Below are 19,751 nucleotides of genomic sequence, written 5' to 3'. Positions count from 1 at the left end.
AGAAGCCATGTTATTCTATAGGCCCTTCGTCCCTAATACAATTATTGCCCTGCTTTCCATTTTAATACATGAATACATGAAGCCTCCTGTGTCATCCTGTTGAAAACCTCCTAAGTTAAAGTGTGATTGTCATTTTAAGGTGCATTTAAACTTGTTTAGTTCATTGTTTTGCATTAATGTAATGTAATTGTTTCAGCTAATAAAGATATTTTGGTGATAATTGGAATCTTACAATATGGCAGCTGTGACAATATGTGATCAGTAGTTTATTGAAGAATATAAAGAACATTTTACATACATTTTTTAAAACTGGCACAAATTGAGTAATAAGTAAAAAATAAAATGTTTTTACAGGGTTGTACATTGGCCTCTCTGTTGGTGTTTGGGAAGAATGTATATATAATACATAAATTTTTTTTAATTGCTGTGCAAATAAGTGGAGTGCACATTTCCCAGTAGGTGGTCACACTCTCTTTCGTTGCGTGTCAAGGTTAGAGTAATACATTCCAATGAATCAGGGCTGTATTTTGCTCCATGAAACCGATCCTTTGACAGTGATGGGCCAGGAATCTTTGGCCCAGTCCAACGTGTAAGAAACTTGGAGAAGTTGCCCTAAAACTGACCTCTGATGAAAGATACATTACCCACTTTTAATTCCCACCATGTGCGGCAGTGACAACCTCGTACCATCAAAGATGGATGTTGAATTTGATGGCGCTGAAATGACTCAGCTGTCTAACTCTACTGCTTTATTCTTCTTGCTGTTTTTTTATGATTTCCAAAGCAGAAGATAAGAGAATTGAAGGGGAGTATTTGAGCAAATTTCGCCCAGCTAGGGTGCTGCAAGGATTCGATGGGTGACTGCAGGGCTGGAGAAATGCTCTCCAGTGCATCCTGACACTTATGTTGTTTTCAAAATAGTGTTACACAGATTTTGGAAGTATTGAGTCCATGAATGATTCATGGACATATTCTACACAAATTCCTTTATTTCCTCAGTACAAAGCAGCAGTGGGTTGATGTGAAGTCCTGTGTATAGTTTTTTTAATTATCCATTGAAAATTCATTGTTTGCTCTTCCTACCCTGACTCACAAAGAGACCTGTCTTCTCTTGTCTGAATGTTCTCAGTTTAAATCTGCTTTTTTTGTTTTTGTAACCATCAATCGGCGTTTTGAAGTGTTCCCCTGTTGGATATACAGCCAGGTGTAACCGTGAAAAATGGTCAGTGGATCCAGGGACATGTAACGGTCTTTCCCTGCTCCTCCTGTGTGCCTCAGTGTATCATTAGTCTAAATACCTTTCCCTGCAGAAGAGAATGTCCATAAGCGTATGTCATAGCCAGTCTTTTCTGGGTGCTCTGCTTCCATGTTCTGGGAGAGAGTTTGATCTTCATTGTGCGTGTTCCAGATGCCCTGATTGTGTGCATCTATTCTCATACGTTTAATTGCGTCCTCATTGTGTCTCATCTGTGTCTGGTTGTTGTCTTTTACTATGCTCCCTGGGCTCCCTGTCATGGCTGCCCACTGCTCACCAAGGGTGATGAGTTAAAAGCAGAGAACACATTTCGTTGTGCTGCAGTGTATCATTTCACTTTCACTTTTATATGTGTCCAAGACATTGTGATTTTTCAGTATTGACTATTTCCCCTTAATGTATCCTGACAATCTATAATACCTAATTAGCCATGATGGCTAGCTAGACACATCATGTGTCTAGTCAATCATGTCAATCACAGTCAATCATGTCTGTCCAGAACTCAGGATGTGTTATTAATTTTATTTTTGTTGGTGCTTTCAGGTCACAATGGACCCCAACTAACCCTACACGTACTGTATGGTTTTCCTAAGTTCCTCAATGGTGACGATGTACAATGCGAACGTGTCTGGCATTCGGAGTGCTCTGCTGCTTCTGTTTCATAAAACCCCCCAGCACATCACAACAGAGACGTGACAATAGGCCGAGGCTGACCCCGCACATTGTCCGCTGATCTGGGCCGCACACTTGCCAGGACCTGCCCTCTCATTTCCTGATCTTGGCTGTTTCTTTTCTGAGCTCTCCTGCCTGCTAACGCTAATAACAATGTGGATCTGGGGTCACAGTTTTCAGTCATCGGAGGAATTACAAATGTTGAGATGTATCTTGAGGATGCAGCCAGCAGGCAACGAGTGGGAGGAAGGCAGGCTCCGTAGTTTTATTCTCATGTCATTGGGTTGAAAAGATGAATTCCCGCAGTGCTTTCATCATGTTTGTCAGGTTATGGAAAAAGTCATTTACAGTGAAGGTTGTCACGTAGGCACATCTGAAGTACATTCAAGTATTACATGGACTGCGCTAATTGAAATCGTTTTAAGTTATGTGAGGAGTGTACAGATATAACTGTATTTATGTGAAGTTTTCTGAGAATTGTAGCGTTAATTTTGTGTTGCTGTTTTTCTGTTTTTTACCGTCACAGTAAACAAATGAATCTTACCACGACTCCTCATTCATCGCTCTCCGTGGTTTATCTGAGTGTTGTTTTGCAATCCTGCATGAGTTAACATGGACGTATTGAGTTAGCATGATTAGTTATTCTGAGCTGTATCCCAGTTGTTCCCATTTTCTCACAAGCTAGGCTAATTAAAGCCTCTGTTTTCAGTTCATTGTTTTAAATATTGATCACATTTTCCCCTCACCTTTCATATCATTATCGTTCAGTCTGAACTACATGCTGCTGGGCCTAGAAACAAACACAAGGGAAGACAAGACAAATGTCATGCTGACCAGTACGCCTGACTTGGAGGAGATTTATAGACAAGGATGTGAATAACTCAGTCCACTAGCCTACAGATCTTATTATCCATTTATGTCCAATTTATCATAATTATTTACAGAAAAATTGAAGATAGTGAACACAACCTGCCTTTTCTCCACTGTTAATACATACATTGCATCGTGCTCACTATTTTTTTAACTAAAGCTACTTGCTAAGCATGCCACTTGTCTGCTAATGTACGGTCAAAGAGGTCCTCCGGTTTTACAAAAACAAATTATATAAAATAATTAGAAGATTATAAGTAATTACAACAGAAAGTAGTGAGCTGTCAATCATCTGGCTCCTCCCATTTTAAACTCTTTTTCATGATAGCAGCCAGTTCTTGTAAATCCCGAGGATGCCTCACCATACACTAGTGAACATGCCCAGTGTCCTGTGTCGGACCGGGGGGCTAGTAAACCTGTGCAACATGGGTGCGTAGTGGTGCCTGGCTGAACAGAGAGGAGATCGCCTTCACCTCATCTGAGTTAATGACAGAGGCTGCAGTAATGATGTGTGGGAGGTTACAGCACAATAACCCCCCAGCCAGAAAATGTGTTTTTTAGTTTTCCAGCTCTGTTTAGAGGGAGATGGCGAGCTGCTTTTCTTCTGAAGCCATTGTAAACAGGCCCTCAGATCCCTGTATGAGTAAAGATGATTCAAAAAGGCTTTGTCTAGCTTTGATTTTATCCAGGGAACCAAAGAGGCAAATGATTACGGAGTCTTGGACTTGATAAGAGACGGAGAGAACTATGGGCAGCGATGAGAATCGATTCTAAAGTATATTTACGGGAATTACATTCTTGATTGCTTTTGTGTAGATCGGCTTCTGTTCTCACTGCACCATCACAGAGACACTTACGTGTCTTTTGTGTCTGTTCTTTTTCTTTTATCCAGCAAAAGAAGAAGAAGAAGCTTCAGTAGCATATAAAGTACATAGTGGTGAAAAAGTACATAGTTTTGATATTTTTTACTTGTAAACTAAATTTGGATCAGTAGAAATATATTGTTTGATAACAAATTATTAAAATTATTTTGTAAACCCTCCCAAAATATTAGAATTTACTCAAATAGATTATATGTTAGTTGTATGTAAAAAATGAATCTACTGAATTTTTTTGTGTGATAGTAGACAGTTTTCAAAGAATTGAAAGTGAAGTGACTGTGATACACTGCAGCACAGCACACGTTCACACAATGAAACGTGTCCTCTGCTTTTAATCATCACCCTTGGTGAGCAGTGTGTGGGGACGGTACTTTGCTCAGTGGCACCTCGGCGGATCGGGAGTCAAACCGACAACCTTCTGGTTACGGGGGCCACTTCCTTAACCGCTAGGCCACCACTGCGCCAGGTAGCTGTCCACTAAATCAGGTTGCCGTCCAGTGTTGCCAGTCATCATGTCTGGCTCTTCATAGCGGTGTGACAATTGCCATCGTTTTAGGACTGGGCCGAACAGTGAACCAGGCAACAATCCTGCCATCAGGTTCTTTGGGTAACCTGTTGTTTATTTGTGCAGTTTTATTTCATGGACATCACTGTAATATTTGCAAGAGGCTGCTACTGGAAGTTTGTATGGGTGGTGGACCTATTTGGGGAAAAACAAAAAGTACAGGATAGTTTTTATGTCCAGTTCCATCCCAACTTGAGGAGGAATATTCATAAGATACAAGCCACACAAACACTCTCATGCAGGAACACATTCAATAAACTATGCACTGGTCACCGATGGCTACACCTCTGCCATCTGTCCCAAATATATTTGCTGAAACATGATTATTTGCAGAGATTTGTCCAGATATCCAGAGGTTCCACCATTCAAGAAACCAGCATGATGGAGATGGGCCCCATCGTGCTCATTGGGCTCAGCGGAGATGTGCCTGGCAGGGCTGTCCTCCAACTGGGACCAGACAGTGACTGATGGCCCGTTGCTCCTTCTGCCTTGTCAACCTCCCAGCAGCCGGGTACAAGGTTACAGCCACGGGGAGTAAAAAACTCGCAGTTGTACAGGGAACTGTGAAGTGTGTAGCGATAAGTGATCAGCGGTTCTACAGTAGCAGCAGCAAGTACTTGTAACCCAGGTAACTGGTTGATTCTGCAGTTTTCTTAAGAAAGGTCCCCTAATTTGACATTGAGTGACCAGGGAGTGAGGAATACTGTCTATGTACACTGAAGAAAGGAACATAGCTAAAGGGTTTTTCAGGGTGCAGTAAATTACACTATTCTCTCTGCTGAATACATCAAGCAAGTCAGGAAAGTCATGTTTTGGTGATCTTTGTAGGTTCTCATGCCATCTCCAAGAATATTTGTCTCTCTGAAAACCACCATTATGACCGGCATTGAAATACAGGAGGAAAGGCCTGTTTAACTAGCTAGCACAGGAGGCAGTTTTATTCCCATTGTGAATGCTATTTATTCTTTACTGTCATCCTCTGTAAATACTGCCGACACACAGCAAATATTAACTGCACTAAATTGAGGAGGTTGAGAATAATAATTAGACTTAATTTAGACACACAGCTGCTGTGAACATTAACAATAATATCTCTGCATACCAAGGGTGTGAACCAATGGTGTAACAAGATACTGCACTGAAGGTCTGCAAGTGATGACAGTGTGTGGGGGTCTTCTGACTGTTTCATAATGACGTTTTTTTAATTATCGGTCTGTTTTTATGCAGTTTAAGATAATTCTGTGAGTCACAGGGACTTTGGTTTAGTTATTTGAGGCATATCAACATTGTAACTTGTCATGAGCTATGAAAAAGGCACAATTAAATACACAAAACATCATAATAACAGTAATAGTCTATAGTGTAATACGTCTAAAGATTATGGCTGCCTAGAAATGTAACTGCAGGCCTTAGGTGCATTCATATATAGTTGAAGTGAAATATAGTAATAAAAGAAAAAATGTTTTACCACATGCATTATAAATTGGTTAGCACATAATGCTTTTCAGTGTTGGTGCAATTATAAATAACTCATTAATAAGGTGATCATTACTGCTCATAAGAACCTTGACTCTGGCTGTAAGTCCTTTTGATTATCAGATAATTAGTATTCAAGAACATTGTACTTTAATTTCTTTTAATTAATTTTAAAAAAAAATCATTACTTTTTGTGTATTCCAGACTTTATGCTGGGCACAGCTGGTCAAAGAGAAAAGCTTCACTCCATCTCATTAAAACCCACACAGAACATGCTTTGTCCTCTGAGTCTCTCTTTGCAAATATGCCTGTGCATTAGCTGATATTTTGCCAATTATGTCGGCGTTCTTTGATTCATTGTTGCAGTTGTTGCCGTTGTTGTTTATCGGGGTTCCACCCAGCCTGCAGTGGCTCTGTGAAGCCTGTGTGAGGAGGAACTCGACTGAACAGCGGGTCTTTACCTAGGGGCACAATTGCTTTTTTTCCAGACTGCCTTTCTTTGCTAACCCTTCTTTTTAAAATATACAGATGGGGTTGTTCAATTGCTGCGATTGTAATCCTCCTTTCCTCGTTCAGTCCTTCCAGCTATCTTATTTTCATTATTTCCTTTTCTCTTGTAGAGATGCATGCACTTTTGTTTAATTAAATAGATTGTATTGACCTTATTTTAAGTATGTTTTTTATGCCATCTGAATGCGGCACACTCACAGTAAGCATAATTAAAAACATCTTCTCCACATCTTCTCTCTCTGCAGCGTTGCTACGGGAAGAGGTGCTGCAGCTGCAGGAGGAGGTTCACCTGTTGAGGCAGATGAAGGACATGTTGAGGAAGGACCTGGAGGAGTCCCACGGGGGCGGCTCGGCCGACCTGCTCTCAGCCACCGAGCTCAGGGTGCAGCTGGGGGAGAAGGAGCAGGAGCTGGACAGAGCCAAGGAGGCCTTACAAGGTCTGAGCCCACCCAAATCATAACCGAACACAGACCCAACACTCAAACACTGAAAAGAAGGGCTAACATACCAACACAACTGATACTATTTATCAGAAAAAGAACTAGTTTAAAGTTTTTAAAAAATGAACAATTTCTATTGCTATTCTTTTCCTGTGCTCATGTCTGATCCAAATGTTGAACTCAAGTGATTTCAGCAGATGCATCTGTACTGCTGGCACCAGTCATGTTAAGTGATCCAAGTAAACTAGGCCTTCATACAAGGTAGACCTAAAGAGGGCAGGAGTTGACAGTGGGTCAGCGTGTCATTGTGCTGGTATTTGCAGTATCTCATTCCAACATTCCCCAGTGTGTAGTGCGTGATCACATGACGCTGCAGTTATGCCACTCTCCCTGCCAAAAAAATCCTCCCGCTCCACTAACCCACTGCATTTCTCCCTCCTCTGTGGGAGAGGGGGGTAACAGGTGGTGGATCACCTGCTGATGAATGCTGAGTGTTCTCGAGTATGAATAGATCCAGATTTTGAGAAATGAGAGCTTAAGGAAAAGAGGTAGCGCGCTCTGCATAAACAGCACATGATGAAGGTTGTGCCTGGGGCACAGGTGGTCTTTCGTTGACACTCCTATCTCAGCCTGAACAACTCTTGGATTGCGCCATAGAACCTTAAGAGAATGCATTTACATTTATATCACTTAGTAAGTGCTCTTATCTGGTAGTTACAGGTCTACATGAAGCAACACAGGGTTAACCTGCTCAGGGACACAATGGTACCTGCCACATTTGTGGTCAGTGTGTGTGTGTGTGTTTTTATTTATATATATATATATATATATATATATACACACACACACACACACACACACACACACACACACACTCTCTAAAAAAATGGTTTAAATAGAAATGTAACTTTGCTTTTATTTTTATACTGATACACAATGCCATCTGGTGGAACAGTACTGGCAGTACCTCTGAAAGGACCTTCTTCCACCAAACCAGCATGTGAATGTTACTATGTGAATTAGCAAAAGAAGTTAAAACATAATGTATATCCCCTGTGCAGCTCTGTAATTTGCGCGAAATGGCTCCCAAGTGTGTACTATGTGTACAGTCATGGCCAAATATTTTGGGAATGACACAAATATTGTTTTTTGCTGCATCCATTTTTATTATGCCAATTTGCATATACTCCAGAATGTTATGAAGAGTGATTAGATGAATTGCAAAGTCCCTCTTTGCCATGAAAATGAACTCAATCCCCAAAAAACTTTTCAGCCCTGCCACAAAAGGGCCTGCTGAGATCATTTCAGTGATCCTCTCATTAACACAAGTGTTGACAAGCACAAGGCTGGAGATCATTCTGTCATGCTGACTGAGTTAGAATAGCAGACTGGAGGTTTTAAAAGGAAGGTGATGCTTGAAATCCTTGTTCTTCCTCTGCTAACCACCTCTGCAAGGAAAAACATTCAGTCATCATTGTGTTGCATAAAAAGAGCTTCACAGGCAAGACGATCAACCATTTATAAGATCATCAAAAACTTCGGTGAAGAAGGTTTCAGGGTGCCCAAGAAAGTCCAGCAAGTGCACATTAAATTTTACAAATTTACATTTACAGCATTTATCAGACGCCCTTATCCAGAGCGACTTACAATCAGTAGTTACAGGGACAGTAGTTACTACGATCAGTCCTGTCTCGTGGCAAAAAATAAAGCATTCCGAGACCATTCATGTGTGGTGCTGCTTCTCCTCCAGGGGAGTGGCCTCAATCACAAATTTGCTTAAGAACACAGCCATGAATAACGCATGGTACCAAAACATCCTCCTACAGCAACTTGCTCAGGAGGCGGGTGGACAAATACCCAGACTTTCTGACAAACCCCAAGCACTGATTATGAAGGAATGGGTTACCATCAGTCACGATTTGGCCCAGAAGTTGATTGACAGCATGACAGGGCGAATTGCAGAGGTCTTGGAAAAAAGGGCCAAATATTGACTCTTTGCATAAACTTTATGTAGGTCTCAATAACAGCAATTGAAACTTGAACCTCGATGTCTTGAAATTGTTTGTAATTATACTTCAATACCCCTGAAACAACTGACAAAAAGATCTAAAAACACAGAAGCAGCAAACTTTGTGAAGACCAGTATTTGTGTAACGCACGTGTATGTGTGTTTGCTCTCCAGCGATGAAGGCGGACCGCAAGCGGTTGAAGGCAGAGAAGGCGGAGCTTGTGAACCAGATGCAGCAGTTGTACTCCACCCTGGAGAGTAGAGAGGAGCAGCTGCGGGACTTCATCAGGAATTACGACCAACACAGAAAGGTGCGTGTTCCATTCACTCTGCACGGACGGTGTACTGCGTCCTCCAGAAAAAATATCTGAATTGCCTGCTCTAATGTCCATGTGTGAAGACAAGAATTGCACAGATGAATAAATGGAGGTATGCAGCAATGATGGGAGGGAACTATAAAAAGAGAGGGACATGTTTTGAGTATTGAAAAGCTCTCTGGGTGTGTATGTAGGAGAGTGAGGATGCGGTAAAGGCCCTGGCTAAAGAGAAGGATCAGCTGGAGAGGGAGAAATGGGACCTGAGGAGACAGACCAAAGAGGCCACAGAGCACGCTACGGCGCTGCGCTCCCAGCTGGACCTGAAGGAGAACAGGATCAAGGAGCTGGAGGCTGAGCTCACCATGGTAACACAGTGAGCCCTGTATTTTACTGCCGGCGTATTTCACTCTTTATCCTTAACCTCCTTCTTTCGTTCTTTCTTTCTTCATCGTGACACACACACACACACATGTTCTCACGTTATACCCCCCCCCAGATAAGCTGCTACACTTGCGCCTGTCAGTCAAAGATATGAATCTTTCCCCTTGACTTCTCCGCACCCTCCCAGTGCCAGTCAACTGAGTCGCCACGCTGTTCGCGCTGCCACTCTGCCAGGCCTGATGCCCCGCAGAGCGCCTGCTGCTCACTGAAGGCCTCATTATTCCCTACATCCCCATAATCCTTCTCTCTCCCCCCGCCTGCCTCTCCCGCTCTGTCGGTAAAAGAACTCTGACGCGCTTGCTGTGTGTGACAGAGATCTACCAGAGACGGTCTTGTCAAACACTGGTGCCAAACTAGTGGGAGAACACGATTCTTCATGTAATCATTTCATGTTTTTTTTTTGTATGCAATAACAGTTTTCATTTTCTGTTTGGACGACATTGCACATGAGCAAATGACCACTGAAGTGTCTGATGGTGCATGTGTGTGTATTTGTAGGCAAAGCAGTCTTTGGCCACGCTGACAAAGGACGTGCCAAAGCGGCACTCACTAGCGATGCCCACAGAGCCGGTGGTGAACGGAAGTCAGGAGTGGGTGATGCAGGCGGACCTGCCACTAACAGCAGCCATCAGACAGAGCCAGCAGACCCTCTACCATAATCACCCTGCTGACCGTCAAGGTACACACACACACACACACACGCACATGCACACACTGTCAACGGGCACACGCTTTAATGTGCGTTGTGCGTTTAGCTGCTCTCAGGATCAGCCCCTGCCACTCACGGCAGCCTTCCGTCATCTCTGATGCCTCTGCTGCCGACGGCGACCGCTCCTCCACGCCCAGCGACATCAACTCCCCTCGCCACCGGACACACTCACTCTGCAATGTAAGAGCTGCCTGGCACCCGCGACCAAGTAATCATCTTCCGCAATTCTCTCCATTTCTCCTTTTTTACTCTTCACGTGGTCTAACTCTGCCCTCCTTTTTATAAATGAAGCAGGGCACTGGGGGCCATATAAACCTGTCACTGATCTGTGTCTGTCCCCCATGCCCCCCTCTGTTTCTCTCTGTCCCTCGCGCGTTCCCCCTTCTCTCCTGGTTCACTCAGTCCATGGAGGATCTAGAGGACCAGAAGCGTAAGAAGAAGAAGGAGAAGATGACCCTGGGATCCCTGTCTCGGGTCTTCGCCCGTGGCAAGCAGCGCAAGTCTCTGGACCCCGGCCTTTTCGACGGTACTGCCACCACTGATTACTACATAGAGGAGGATGCTGACTGGTGATGGATCTGATGTGTGTGTGAGTGAGTGAGAGAGAGAGAGAGAGAGAGAGAGAGAGAGAGTGAAAGAGAAAGAGAACTGCTGCCTCTTAAAACTGTACATACAAAAAGTGAAGACTATATGTACATATGTAAATGAAATTATATATTTATATATGTATGCATATGTAGATATGTTTACATGCATATAAATATATACATTGAATAATTCCATGTTGGTAAGTTCATGCTGTGCTATAATGCTTTATTTGTCTTAATATATGTTGCTTTTTTTTTATAACTGGAAACTTGAAAAATACTTCTGTGCATTTGTAAATAGGAGTGTTTTTGTTCACCTTGTGATTGCAAGTGTTTTTGTCCACATTGCTTTTAAAAAAAGAAAAAATGTTAATTGTTACAGTTGGCCTTACCATGCTTTTTTTTTTTTTCTTAAGAAGGTTCTTTTGGATTATCTTTCTGTTTGCGACATCATTTGGCCTATCACTTGCATTTCGTGATAAAACGTTTGTTGGCTATAGGCTCTGCACTTTAGGCCCCAGCACTGAAAGGTGTACCACACAGCAGCAGCACCTCACTAACTAGCCCACCCTCACTATGTTTCGCTCTGTTATTAAAGAATGAGACAATCTTCTTGAAATGGCCATTAACCATTTGACCCTGACATCTGTTTAACCTGTAGTTCTGTGTTTAACAGTCTTTATACATTAACAGTAGAGCATCTCTTTGTGCAGGGGTGCGGGCTAATGGATCCATGGGTTTTCTCTTGATGTTATCTCATGGCTTGTAGCTGCAAATGGCCACGTTAACCTAGTACTGATTTTAGATCCCTACCTTGAAGTGCTATTCCTTTTGCACATGTTTGTGACTGGAAGAGTGTTTGTCACCTACTGCATGGCAGAAAGGAGGGCCGAATAAAAGAGGGCGGCTGTGAACATCCATCCTGTCTGCATGGGCTGTAGCATGTCCAGCTATGAGTGCTGTACACCCCGTCACTCTGTCTGTGTGCTTTTCTGTTCTGCCATTGAATAACACAACCTACTATAGTCCACCTACTATATAAAAATGCAATGTAGCTACTCAGTTCATTTTTTGCCTTAAAAAGACCTATTTTAGCAGACACGTGGAGATAAAATTAGCTTAAACATGATTTGATTTTAATATTTTCCATTGAAAATATGTCTGGCACTACACTTTCTTTCCTGGGGGCACAAGTTAAAGACAGCAAACTATTTGAAAAAGGCTCCTTAACCCTGCAAGCGTCCCAAAGCTTCATTAAAAGCAGCTCTCAGAGAACAATGGACCCACACAGAGTGTGTGCTGCCTGCCAAATACCATACTGCTCATCTCTAATTAAAGACTGTCGGCAATGCAATTTTGGATTGTGTTAGTAATATGAATGTCTGTATTGACAACGTAACAAGCACACTATCCATGCCGTTTTGGTAGAGCTTTTCACAGTTCTTATAGGAACTCTTCGCTTGTGCTTTGCCTCATTCATTTTGCTACCGTGCTCACCCTCTTCTTTTCTTTTTTGGGGGGATGAGGGAATGGGTTTGGGTTTGTTTTATATTTTTGGCGCAAAAGGCACTGATTCAATTTGAAATGAACTTGCTCTTTACAATGTTGTATGGTTTGTAATTTAGAACATGTCAGAGTAAATCTATTAAAATGTATTTAAAAGAAGTAGAAGGAAACTCAGAGCAAAAGAGGTGTCAAAAAGTCTGAAAGCAAATATGATATTTAAAAAGACTGAAGTTTTAAACTAATTTTAAAATAAAATTAATAACAAAAAATGAAAAAAATCCATGTCTCTCTTCTTTGCCCTGTGTGAATGCTTCCATGTAATGGTGTCCTCCCTAACCCCCACACATCCAAGTAACAATTCTCCTCCTACTGTCTATGTTTGACCTCCAGCCATCTGTCTCACCTCGCTGTGTCTTTAACACCGATGTCTGACCCCGATGGGCGAATTAAACCCTCACCTGCACCAAACCACATCACTGCAGCAAACCTGTAGCCATCAGACTGGGACTACAATCTTCTTCTGGCCACATTGCTACTGTTATGTCAGCAGAGCATTACAAATAAGGGAACTTCCTTTAAAACGGTCTGACTGCATGGTTTTCCTGGCATGTATGTGGACGTCGTACTTCAGTCCAGTCCCACTGGAATGCACCTTCTCGATGCTGCCCTGAACAGGTTTTCCTCACCCTGTACCCTTGTATCACTTTGAAAATACCACTATATTACTTTGACCTTCCATCTGTCACTCCCAGATACTGCTCCTGTGCATTTTATGTACAGTTGCTCTTTTTATTATCATTACTGATGATAAAACAGATTTGTGGTCTTGTCTGTCTTCCCTTGAATCATTTTTCCTTCTCTCTGAAGCCAGCTGACGAGCACATGGCCATTGCAACAAGCCATTGACGTGCAACAAGGTCATTGCGCTACCCTTGGTCTCTGCAGAAAATCCCCAAATCCATTAAAACCCACTGGTTTTAAATACGTGCCCTGTCCCCGTTGTCTTCTGATAATGGCTTTCATTACGCTTCTGCTACAGCTAATTAAAGCCTGACTTCTGAAAATGAGATGAAGCTGGACTCATACTGGGTCGCAAAGGTTCAATTAGATTGATGAAGGCACTTGTTGTATTTATCTCTCTTTGACTCATAGTCAGCACAGGATAATAATAATAATAATAATAATAATGTTTCTGGCCAAAAGGTGTTTGGAATCATTCTGACAGGAGTCGTACCGGTTGAAGTATTGCTTACAACAGGGCTAATGGTCCACATCCCAAAAATCTGTACTTTCAAACTGATCAATTCTGAACATAAACTACTCGGGCCGTAGATCTTGGGAAAATAAAGCTGGTTAGTATGCTTGTAAAAGGAGGGCCTCAGGAGAAATAAGGCCCAAAGACAATAAAACCAATATCTGACTACTAATGGCCATTTCTCACCTCCTTACTCCCCTCTTCACGGTTAGTGCATGACACAGATTAACACGGCCTGGAACGGGATTTATATCCTCTCAGGTTAAGCGAGAAAGACGAGATTCCCTCTGTGGGGGACGTGTTATCGGAGGAAGTAGGGAAATTGGGTTGATGAATAGTGTGTAATTTGACTCGATGTGTGTGTGTTGCGTGGCAGCTGGGCAGACGCGAGTCAGGATGAAAGATGAGGCGGCTGGGAGAGGTAACAGTAAAGTAAAGGGTTACAGGATACATCCATTAAAACGGGACTAGATTGTCTTTGCCGAATGTGATTGTGCACAATTTAAATGCTGTGGGGGAATAAGTATTATTCTAGAAACCTTTCTAGACCACTCTGTACTTGCTTTTTTGAAAAGCAAATATTACATATTTGTCTGCAGTCCCAATCACTTTTAAACTAATATTTTAAAGTGAATCATTTGTAATTAATTCTTAAGACTGAAGCTGGCTATAGCGGAAATGTAAAGTTATAGAGCTATCTAAATCTTTCAATGGTAGAAAAAGGGGCTCAGACTGGCAAAACAGGGAGATGATCTGGTCCTCCAGATCCATTTGACAAATGAAATGGAAATGAAATTTAGTATATATTTTTACATTTTGAATATTTATAAATGGGTTGCAGTGATTAACATGTTAATATTGAAAGCCCTTATAATAATAATGTTATTACTATTATAAAAAAAATCAGCATGCAACCTGAAAAGTTCAAATGTCTCTTTCACAGATGAGTTGTTTTTTTTTTTTTTTTGCTTCTGAATCCCTTTGATCCCTCTGCCACCCTGTTCCCTGAAACCCCAACCTGTCCTTGTCCTGCTGCACCTCCTATTTGTTCCTCCTCTTCTGTTTTCCTGCCTATCCTCTTTCCTCCTTGTCTCCCCAAACCCCTCTCCATCTCTCCAGACTCAGACAGTCAGTCCAGTCAGACTCCCCACAGTCTGTCGGACGGCGAGGAGCAGCTGGACCGGCTGCAGCATGCAGAGCTCAGCCGCTCCATGCCCATTTCTCTGTGGAAGGCTGGCACTGTGCAGGCCTGGCTGGAAGTGGTCATGGCCATGCCAATGTACGCCCGAGCCTGTGCTGAGAATGTCAAGAGTGGGAAGGTGAGACAATATTTCCCTTAACCTTGTTTTCTCAGCAGATGCCATATAAACATATCTGGCCCAGGATGGTTTGTTGGTCGAGAAGTGTCCCCTCAAAGATTATAAGCCAGCCTGATATAGCATCTTCTTGCTATTTTTCATGTTAAGATTTTTTCATTCTATTTACATTAGTGCGTTACTGAAATTTGATAGGACATTCACAACCGAGGTAAATATTCATAGTTCCCAATTATAATAAAAATACAGAACAACAGTAAATGACACATGGACAAGGACAGGTCTTTATTCTTCAAAAGGAACTCATTATATTTAATGATTTGGACAAGGGTTATTGCAGCCTCATAACATTTTTAGCTGTCATTAAATCAATACAATGAAAGAAATTGTTATATTAAACACATTTTTTAAATATGTAAGCATTATAACATTTAATTCAAACATTTTTAGCACACGGTTTTGTGTAGAGAGGTTGGGGGCTTCAGGTGAGTTTTATTTTAAGTAATAAAAAAAAAAATAAAAACATTCCAACAAGAATAGCATTGTAGCAATGCGTGAACAGTACAAACGTGAAATAGCACAATAATTACTCCATCAAATTCAAATTTTATTTGTCACATACACAGTCATACACGGTATGATGTGCAGTGAAATGCTTTCTGCAACTGCTACAGACCACAGTATTGCAAATGTTGCAAGTAAACAATGAACCAATAAACAAATATTGCAAACATAACCAAGTATTACACTTTTACGTCTTTAACATAAAATATGTGTAACTGGTAGGGTGAAGGTGTGCAAATGAGTTACAGTTTTTACAACGTTTAAAGAAAGAAGAACGAGCCATAAAAGAAAGAGCAGTAAGGACCTAGAAAGCGCAGAGTCATTTTGTGCAAAGTGATTTTGTGCAAAGTGGTTTTGTGCAAGTGTTTGCAGCACAAGGATCCCCCCAAATGATATGACAAGGCTGCAGACTAGGGTCCAGAGTTTTTCATTGTTCTAACCCTGTACTGTATGTCTGGTGATGATGATGAAGATGTGGCTCTTTGCAGGTGCTACTGGGATTGACAGATGAAGAGCTTGAGTTGGTCTTGGGCATCACCAATCCTGTGCACCGCAGGAAGATTTGTCTTGCAATTGAGGACTACAAGGAAGCAGAAACAGGGCAGGGGTGAGCAGCAGGCCAGGCACACATACTTACACTCCTACTCTCCTTAGTCTGTATATGAATCAAATAAAGCTAGTCATCAGAGTAGTAAGTTTATTCAACTTAAAAGCATTTAATAGTTCAAAGGACCTCTTTACTGCAGTCTGTCCATGGCAGCAGATATGGATCACCACTGGGTGGCCAAATCCTGGCTGAGTGAGGTTGGGCTGTCACAGTATTCCCAAATCTTCCAAAGCCAGTTGGTGGACGGTCGCGTTCTCAACTCCCTCACACGCAGAGACCTGGAGAAGCTCCTCAACATCACCAACAAGTTCCACCAAACCAGCCTTCTCCTGGCCATCCAGCTGCTACAGATGGTCAAGTTTGACAAAGAGGTAACGGCACCACAAGCTTTAATATGTGCAGTGTAGTGCAGGGTTTCAGTGCAGAATGGATGTGCCAGTTTGCTTGAGCATTTGATAAATATGAAATGAACTAGAAAATGAAATGATCTTTTTGAGAAGTATGAACTGGACTGGCACAACACTGAACCAATCTAGATAGATTGGTTTGTAGGATGTTTTTAAATGGTTCTTACTTTACGTAAGTAAGAATTAGAAATATGAACTATAACTCTGGGTTCTTTCAACAAGGTCCAGTCAGTGCAGGAACTGAGGTTGATTAGTTGGATGTGAGTCCATATGCTTTCAGATTTATCATCTCTCAGGTTCTCCAGGCTCGGCGAGCTCAGTGTGAGCAGCAGAGTGTTGACCCTCTGGTGTGGACCAACCACCGCGTGATGCAGTGGGTCAGAGAAATAGACCTGAAGGTGAGAATGAAAGTGTGAGGGGAAGGCTTTGTTTTCTGTTTGAAACTGAAGGATGTTATGCAGGGTGCATCTCGGCCCACGTTAAAAGTACTGTGGTCTGTTGTTGCTCTCAGCTGTCTAAAGCTGGCAGATTCTGAGAAGAGAAGAGTGAAAGTTGACATTCATCCTGTCAACAGCTCTGCGTGGATGAGTCAGTCTCTAAAACACATTTTCTCTACAAAACACGGTGCCATTCTGAGCAAAAAGATGTGTTTGAATTCGACAGGCTCATCACATTCAGGCTTTAGTCCCTTTTCTTCTCTGCCCTTGGCCTTCTATCAGCTGAAAAGGACTTTGCACCATCCTTGCCACAATGAGGCAAATCAAGTGGTCACACCCTTGTGCACATCTCCAGCCTCCATCAGTCATCAATTCAACCTTTTATGTGTTTTTTCTTCTCGGCAGGAATTTGCGGATGCACTGCAGAACAGTGGTATCCATGGTGCTTTGATGGTCCTGGACCTCTCCTTCAATGCAGATGCCATGGCTGCAGCCCTGGACATCCCCAGCAGCAAGCACATGATCCACAGGCACCTGAATGAAGAGCTGCGGTCTCTCATCCTTCCTGCCAGGCAAGAACTTCACTGTGCGACCCCTGCAAGTCATAATGCGGGAAAGAAATAATAAACATGTCAATACTGTAGAAAGAATATAGATTTGCTGGCAAATGTGTTGACAAGCACATGCATAGCCATGGCATGATTCGGGGTGAAATTGGTGTCAGGATGAAAATCAATATGCTGCTATCCGGTAATAATCCTGCCAGTCTAGCAGCAGTCGTTCATTTATTGCCGCGCTCAAATGGGCTGAGCATTGACAGCTGGGCGTGAGACTGACTGATGTGGCCGTTCCGCAGGGCTAGTCAAAAGCAGGAGAACGAGAAGCAAGTGGTCCACACGTATTCCCCCTCCTCGCCCTGCCGCTACGCCGAAGACAGAGCTGCCCTCAGACAAGGCCCGGGCAAGGTAAGCGGCGCAAGTTCAGCCCGTTCTGTCCACCTGACATGAGATAAAAAAATTCACACAGGTTTCCTTATCCTTATCAAAAAACTTGATGACTAATTAACAAATTAACATGTAAGTTAATACTGAATGGTTATATATGTAGCATATTGTTATACGTGGCACATATTTTGTAGGGAAGGGTAAATTTTACAATTCATTTGATATTCATATTCAGTATTCTTATGCTCTATACGCATCCATGTACACATTTATGGCTATTGATTTTGAGCAAATTCACTCACTCACTCAAGCTCCATAACCCATATCCAGATCTGGGTCATGGCTTCTGGGGCCCATCCCAGGAGATTGGGCGCAGGGCGAGGTCTCACCCAGTATGGGACCCTAGCACAGCACAGTGAGCGCACAGCATTCACACTCACGTGGACTGCCAGCTTAGAGAAGCATGCAATCTCCATACACACACAGATATAGAGGCCAGATTCAAACTTGTGATCAGGCCCTAATGTTACTGATCATTAATGAAAATGATCAGCTGTTATATGACTGAACCTCAGTGCTGTCTAACGTCTCTAATGTCATGGTGTCTAATTTACCATTCCTTCACATCTCAGAGTCCCATGAGGTTCAACCCCAAGTTTCCTGGTGGGCGTGACTTGAGTTTCCATGGCAGCTGTGGATCCTTGCCCAGAGAGGAGAGACTGAAGGCTTTGCCTCGAACCAAAGGCAGCCCCATGCACAGTTACTCAGGCATTGAAATCACTAATGTCTGAGGCCTGAAGCCTTGAACCACATCTGGATGGAACACACTGGAAACCCTTTTTTGTTTTTCTAGAATAATATCACAAGGAACTTGATGTCTTGATAATTTCTGCAACACATTCAAATTCTAAATAATGTAATCTTTACTGTGGTCATGTCAAACCATGTGGTCATGGGGCATCAGCATGCTTCATCCTCCTCCACACTAATCTTTAATTCAATGCAGTATAATAATCCATTGCTATACAATAACAACTGGACACTTGTCAGGGAGATCTTCAATTAAATTTTTAATTAAATGTATTGAACAATATAACAAATAATATTGTGATATGTACTGTTGTGTTGGTCTTTGTCAACATTTTTATTCATCTTTTTAAAAGCAATCATGAAAAAAAAATTAAAAAGAGAACCGGGTTTCCAGATGTTGACTGTCACCTGGGGCAGGAATATGCCGATGCGATTTTGAAATGACGTACTGATTCTGGTGTTTGTATTGTTTTCTGAAGCTCGCTGCAGTTCACCTCATCTCTGTGACTCATTATTTCTTGGCTGAAATCAATTTCAGATGTCCACTAAGTATTAAGCCTCTAGACAAACCCTGTTGGCTCAGTCCAGTTCATGCTCTTGGGGGACATTCTGTTGCGTGAGTTGCCTCAGGTTGCGACAAGGTCAAAAAATGAAATATGTGTGTTAAGATGGAATGCTTGTGAGACTGCAAATGCTTTGGTAAACGACTCCATGAACACTTTGCCCAAATCTCAACCTGGATATCCAACAGAAGTGAACTGTGCCATGAACTGTAGAATGAACCAATCATAAAACCTACAGTTTAAAAAATTATACGGGTCACGAAATGCCAACTGACTGTTTGCACTATATGTGACAAATCTCATCTTCTAAACTGTAATATGGCTTTCAACTGTTATGCATGGTTATGATCTTAGCAGATAAACAGTTGTCTAATACATATTATATTTGTACATAGTAGAGTATTGGATGCAAGTGGGACTGGGTGCATATTTCAAAGGTCTGTCAAGATTGCCTAATTTGCACCACAATCTGTAAAGGGAAATCATATTTTCTTTCTATTACTTCCCCATTTGAATGTAACATTCATTAAAAACAATTTCTTCATTTTAAATGTGTGTTGCTGAGGTTGTTTCAATGCAAGTGGTAAAAAAAAACTTGAATGGCCAGGTAT

General features: G+C 42.1%; 2 protein-coding genes across 6 annotated transcripts in view; both read left to right on the top strand.

The window, feature by feature from the left end:
* Positions 1-14,749, top strand: part of kaznb (kazrin, periplakin interacting protein b) — a 107,407-nt gene extending 92,658 nt beyond the window's left edge. The window contains exons 5-11 of one of the 5 annotated variants that reach the window (XR_003751409.1): positions 6,475-6,666; positions 8,852-8,988; positions 9,189-9,359; positions 9,934-10,114; positions 10,191-10,352; positions 10,547-10,670; positions 14,612-14,749. Coding sequence is in view for 3 of the 5 variants with exons in the window: in XM_028998143.1 (XP_028853976.1) it covers positions 6,475-6,666; positions 8,852-8,988; positions 9,189-9,359; positions 9,934-10,114; positions 10,191-10,324; positions 10,547-10,717 (986 nt within the window). In the remaining 2 variants the exon portion in view is untranslated. Of the gene's footprint in view, positions 1-6,474; positions 6,667-8,851; positions 8,989-9,188; positions 9,360-9,933; positions 10,115-10,190; positions 10,353-10,546; positions 12,254-12,627; positions 14,044-14,611 lie in introns of those variants that run through there. The other 4 variants (XR_003751410.1, XM_028998144.1, XM_028998143.1 and 1 more) reach the window with 4 other exon arrangements.
* On the top strand, positions 14,481-19,691 carry LOC114800588 (kazrin-like). Its single transcript, XM_028998146.1, has 7 exons — positions 14,481-14,811; positions 15,861-15,979; positions 16,119-16,350; positions 16,683-16,784; positions 17,229-17,395; positions 17,680-17,788; positions 18,400-19,691. Exons 1-7 carry the CDS (start codon positions 14,704-14,706, stop codon positions 18,556-18,558), a joined length of 996 nt encoding a protein of 331 aa, XP_028853979.1. The 5' UTR covers positions 14,481-14,703; the 3' UTR covers positions 18,559-19,691.
* Positions 19,692-19,751: the final 60 nt, after the last annotated feature.

The sequence above is a fragment of the Denticeps clupeoides genome, chromosome 12 (assembly GCF_900700375.1).
Source record: "Denticeps clupeoides chromosome 12, fDenClu1.1, whole genome shotgun sequence".
In the NCBI taxonomy this organism is placed as follows: domain Eukaryota; kingdom Metazoa; phylum Chordata; class Actinopteri; order Clupeiformes; family Denticipitidae; genus Denticeps; species Denticeps clupeoides.
Note: the sequence above shows the minus strand (reverse complement) of the source record. Positions and strands in the feature narration are given on the sequence as shown.